Raw genomic sequence first — 5,528 nt, forward strand, 5'->3', positions numbered from 1 at the left:
TTATAAAACTAAGTTACCAATCAAGAGTGGGTGTTTTGCTCTGCCAGTTATGTCTGTATATAACTGGGCTGTCATTCCTGTATAATGTTGTAATGGATATGTGATGAGCAAGAGTCCACTGGGGTTGACACAGATGCATGGTGGTGTTCTTTGTTTTCACTGGTTAGTGCTCCCTCCAGGATTACCTGTGCTGACCCCAGGGCTAGTGCTGTAGATGCTGTCGATTTGGGGGGCTGTCTGAGGCTGCTTCAGTCCCATCCAATTGAAATTAGTTGAGAATCTATTTGTTGTTGCCAGTTGTCAGTGGGGAGATTTTTGAAGTTTTCCACCTGGAAAGATTGAGTGCTGTATTGAGGAAGAATGTGGAGCCAAATAGCCTGGGAGATATTGTGGGGACAGGACACATTTCCATGGGGTGGAACAGATAACTGGCTAACTGGCTTCTGATTGAATGAATAAAATACAACAGCCCAGATACTTAAGTGTATGACATATTGTATTATCTCTTTGTAAAGCACCAGTTAAAGCATGTTGTTTTGTTTTTCATGTGAGGATTGTCTGATTGTGTAATGTTTGTTTGTAATAAAAATCTAGTATGCACTCTTTTTTACGTAAATGTTGTGTAAGACAGCTGACTCGACACTTGTGCTATCCTGGAAGCTGGTCAGGGGTTGCTGAGGCTGCTTATGGGACAGTCATGTCGGCTGACACTTTGTGGGCGTTCCTCTGTACGTGTTATCGTTTAGTCTGTTTAACTCCAATTCTGTCTGTAAAATTGTACATAGTAAATTCTGTAATGCTAATCTTTCACTTCTCCAGGTACAGAGGTAGTGTAAAGGCCCTGTAGAGCTGTCCAAGTTTAACTCAACTTGATTACATAAAATAAAATGCTTATTAAAAAATATAGTCAGTGTTTTTTTTTTTTATGAAAGCACTAGACATGTTACAAATGACAATCCAATGTATTATTGTAATCACCATTTGTACTGGCATATCATTATTTTTTGCCTTTTCAAATATTTCTTTTTTTTAATAAATAACCAAGTTGCATGCTTTTATAAGGATAATTACCATGGTTTTATCTAACTTGTGCACAAATGTGAGGGTCTGCCCTGCAGTGCACCATATTTTATTTTGAAGTACAGAATCATGTTCTTTATCCCATTGATGATAGAATGGTAGATGGGCACTTTCTCTTTTGAAGTTAGGGGTACCCTATTTAAAACTGACAATCATAAAGTCTTTGCTTTGGTGTTCTTTTGAACACCGGATGGTACCTGATCTAGTTTAATTGAATTGACATCTGTTTAAGATGTTGCTTTATTTTTGTGAGATGAGCTATCCTACGTTTTTGCAGAACCAAAATAGTGTGTACTATCTAATATATATATATATATATATATATATATATATATATATATATATATATATATATATATATATATATATATATGAATACTGAAAAAAGTGTTTACAGATTTAAAACTAAACAGCAGCATCCAGTCGACGCTAAGTTGAATAGAGCACTGCACAAGCGCATTTGGAGTGAGCAACTTCGTTGAAATCCTATTGGGGGACAGGGGGTGGGCAGCATTCAAATAAACAACCCAGCGGCGGTGAGTCATTCACTACGAGCCTCTGGACAACTTTTAGCTTCTTAATTGAGCGCAGAGATACTACACGTGAGACACGTAGCTGCGACTTGCTTCCCTGTGTAAGTTAACGGTTTCCCAGGATAGAACCCATTGAACGCAACCAGTTCTGTCAATGTAACCCCTGTTCTCACCTCCACGACGTGTTTTTATTTTATTAATCAAACATTTCTATGTACTGTTCCTACTCCCTAACACGTTTGCAGTCCACGCCTCTCTGCCTCGGGGTTATTTTAGGTTAGTCATTTCTACGTTGTGCTTAATAGTCCTCAGTTAAGTGTTTTTTAATGTCGTTCCACCCCCCTCAAATTTTAGTGTAAAACAAAAAAAAAAAAGAAAAAAAACCCCTAAACTACTCCCACCCTTAGAGCTACATTCATCAACACACACCAGACACCGCGATCTGGGTCTAATTTGCATAGAAGCATCATGTGACTGCCTGACACCGACAAACCATGACATCAGCCCAAGAGCCAGACACCAAAATAATACTACTCTTAAAAGGGTAAACATATGCTTGAGGTCTGGGTTTTCACTCCAGATTGATTTTGGGTTGAAACAACGCCAATATAACAGCGCAATATTTTTAAATAGTATTACACACATGTGCGCGTCGTTGCCCTTCATGAATGCATGCAAAATGTGGAAAATAAAGACACGAAGTGCGTGCGGAAAAACACTGATCAAAGAACGTAGGCTACTGGCACTTTTGTTTATGTATATATTTTAATAGTATGTTCAGTTGTTGGTATATTTTTCTAATTGTGTTTGTATGTAATAAAGAAAAGATGATATAAACTACTATGCTGCGTTTAAAAATATATTTCAAATCGGTTCAATTGTGGTTTTATTTTAGCGCCTAGTTATAAACGTATCGCCGCTTTAAGCCAGTCACCTACGTTACTGTTTAAATGTAAGCTTGTTTCCTACCCGGACTTCCATTGGTCAATCCCGACTTGGTGGGCGGGATTTGAAGCGTTTGTAATTTAACGTCTGGTCTTTTATTGGATGTCTTGTTGGTCACGCTGGGGTATATAAACGTACTAAATATAGTTACAGCCTCATTTCATCGGGACAGCTCGTGAATAAGGTTGAGTGTACGAAATTTGTTTATAAAAAAAAATACGTTAATGTTGACGCTAGTCGTTGTCGTTGTTTAACAGTCAACACGCATAAGATTTGGCATTAATTAAGCAGTTTATTGTATTTTTTTTTTAAAAAAAGAACCAGGTTGTGATTCCGCATGCGGAAATGTGTTAACAGGACCAAAGACTTTTGAAAACTTAAAACTTCGGGATTTCTTACAAAAAATAGCTTGGATTTTACACTTGTAGATCGTAAAAACGTGCTGAAATCCAGTGGGTACAGTGAGTACTCTGTTCTGGGTTAACTTTTAAAGTTTTAAACAAAAGCTACTAAAGACAAAAATAAGAAAATGGAGTTTAAAGTGGAGGCTCACCGGATTATGAGTATCTCGTTGGGGAAAATCTACAATTCGAGAGTCCAGAGAGGGGGGATCAAGCTCCACAAGAACCTTCTCGTCTCCCTCGTTCTCCGGAGCGCCCGGCAGGTGTACCTCAATGATTACTACCAGAGTGTGTGCCTCAACGCGCAGCAGCACTGGGGCCAGCATGAGGAAGTCATGGACTCTAACCAGGCAAAGAGCACCTCTGAACGCGTGGGGTACACGGCCACAACCCCTGCTGATCCTGCAGCAACTACCGCCAGCGAACCCGGGCTACCTGCGGAGAACACGCCGCCGGAGATGACCATCGATGTTGAAAGTTTCACGGAAAGCCACGCCGCAGCACAGACAGAGGATGTGGAGGCAGACCACACAGACTGCAAAGACAAGATCTCTGACTGCAGGCGACGTCAGCCCTCAGAACTGAAAGGAGCCGCCTCGTCTCCGGCCTCCGGTCCAACTGCTGTTATAGCCAAGCACCTAGTGCCCGATAATCGGATCGGGCCAAAGAAGGTTAAAGAAGCGAAACCACCGCAAGACGAGGGCGGTTGCGGGGAAGCAGATGCAGACGGATTTGTTGACGATGACTCAGTGGCAGAAACACAATTAGATAATCACCTGGTGGCTTCCTGTAATAGAAAGAGGAGAAGCAGCGAGAAAGCAGTCCCGCCAGAGTCTCCGGTTAAAAAACCAAAGCGGGCTCCGTCCTCAGCGCCCTCAGGCGAGGAGGAAATGGACACCACGAACGTCTCCAGCTTAATTACCATCTTTGGCTCCAGTTTCTCGGGACTCTTGAGCAAAGACAATACGCAGGCAGAAGCAGAGGCGGGGGACAGTGATAGAGACTCCGGTGCGGGGCAGATATGCTGCGATCAAGTTCTAAAAAACCTCAACCCCTGGACTACAGCGATCGTGGCTTTTTAATGGACACGTGTTTTAATGAATTGGTGTAAACGCACCGTTGAAGGTATCGGGTATGCCTGGCCTCCCTCCCCCTCCTAAACGCACCCCTCCCCCCAGAATGCTTGACGAACCACGTGGAGAGAGGACCAAAAGGGGGTTTCCCGTACAGACGGGAAATGTAACTTGGTTAAGCATTGGAGAGCTACAAGCCTGGGGACGTGCCGCGGTGTGAAGGGCATGTTTAGCAGGGGATTCTGAGAAGTGTTATGTGTGTGCTTTTTACACAGCGGGAATGAGGGAAACGTGATTTTAAAACCTGAAGCAATTTTATACAAGGATACAATTTAGAGGGCCTCTGTTAAATAGCTTTGAATTATGTTTTTAAAAAAACGCATTTGCCTCGTTTATGGAAAAACATGTTGCATAAGCCTAAGGGAACCATTGTGTTTAGTAAACAAGATCATATAAACCTGTCCAAAGTAGGGGGAGAAAGCCAGCCCTTGGTAATTTGGTATATCAACAAGTTTAAGCGGTGAGCAGTATTTACCAATACAAACTATTCACCTTGTGTGCTCCTGAGCAGAGTCGGTGCTGGTATTGACCTCGGCTGCAGACGGCTTCTTGTGAGTTCCGGGACTTGGCCGAGTTGAACTGTATATACCGGTTTATATAGAAATGTGTCTTTTGTAAAGACTTGTTTGACTTTGTACACGTTTTTTTCCTACAGTTCTGTATTTTGCGCTTAATGATGACATTGCTACGCATATCTGTCACACACGTAATAAAACAACGTTTTTGAAAGTGAAATATTGCTTCCTGGTCTCGTTTTTCTGTTCCAATTGAAACAAAAGCGACGGGGTACAATGTGAGGCGGTTGGGAGGCTGAAAGGAACATACTGTGGGGAGGGGTCATATTGTCTCTTGGGACAGTCCTTTTGAGTGCCAAATGTTTCTGCTTTAGTCTGGGAGAGCAAAGGTCAAAATGAATGCGGAGCTATGTAATCCTTTTAAAGCCAGACCCACAATTAATTTTCAAAAAAAGGTAAGGGAGGGTGGGTATACTTCCAACATGCGTGGTGGTGAATGTAATATATAAACAACAATAATAATACCTATGCATTTAGGTTATTTAAACAAGTCACTAGACGAACGTTTATATTTTTGTATTACGGTTTATTCAATGCATACATTATCGTTTTGTCCAGTCTGATGAAGAACAACAAAATATAGTTTCTCACGCAATATTTGTTAAAATTGAGAAAAAGCATAGTACACATACAGCCAGTGTTCCAAATTTACAGCACGTATTATTCAAAACTTCTCTAATATGTACATAACCGCAAAGAGGCGATTGTTTGATTCAAAAGAAAATCCCTCGCAAAACCAGTCAGTGTAGCGCTCTTGCGCTTTCGGCAGGCTGATGAATGTTTCATGTGATTGCGGCCAGTATCTTGTGTCTTCGCATGTCAGACGCAGTAGAGAGATGACGGCACGACCACGGTGCTTTT

At 41.6% G+C, this 5,528-nt stretch overlaps 1 protein-coding gene across 1 annotated transcript; it reads left to right on the forward strand.

Moving 5' to 3' along the window:
* The first annotated feature begins 2,706 nt into the window (after positions 1-2,706).
* LOC121331186 (immediate early response gene 5 protein-like) lies at positions 2,707-4,827 on the forward strand. Its single transcript, XM_041278410.1, has one exon. It carries the CDS (start codon positions 3,088-3,090, stop codon positions 4,039-4,041), a length of 954 nt encoding a protein of 317 aa, XP_041134344.1. The 5' UTR covers positions 2,707-3,087; the 3' UTR covers positions 4,042-4,827.
* The last annotated feature ends 701 nt before the right edge of the window (positions 4,828-5,528 follow it).

This window comes from Polyodon spathula, chromosome 18 (genome assembly GCF_017654505.1).
Source record: "Polyodon spathula isolate WHYD16114869_AA chromosome 18, ASM1765450v1, whole genome shotgun sequence".
NCBI lineage: Eukaryota > Metazoa > Chordata > Actinopteri > Acipenseriformes > Polyodontidae > Polyodon > Polyodon spathula.

What these genes read in the sequence shown, in the direction of transcription:
- LOC121331186 (XM_041278410.1), top strand. Translation starts at nt 3,088, where the DNA reads ATGGAGTTTAAAGTGGAGGCTCACCGGATTATGAGTATCTCGTTGGGG.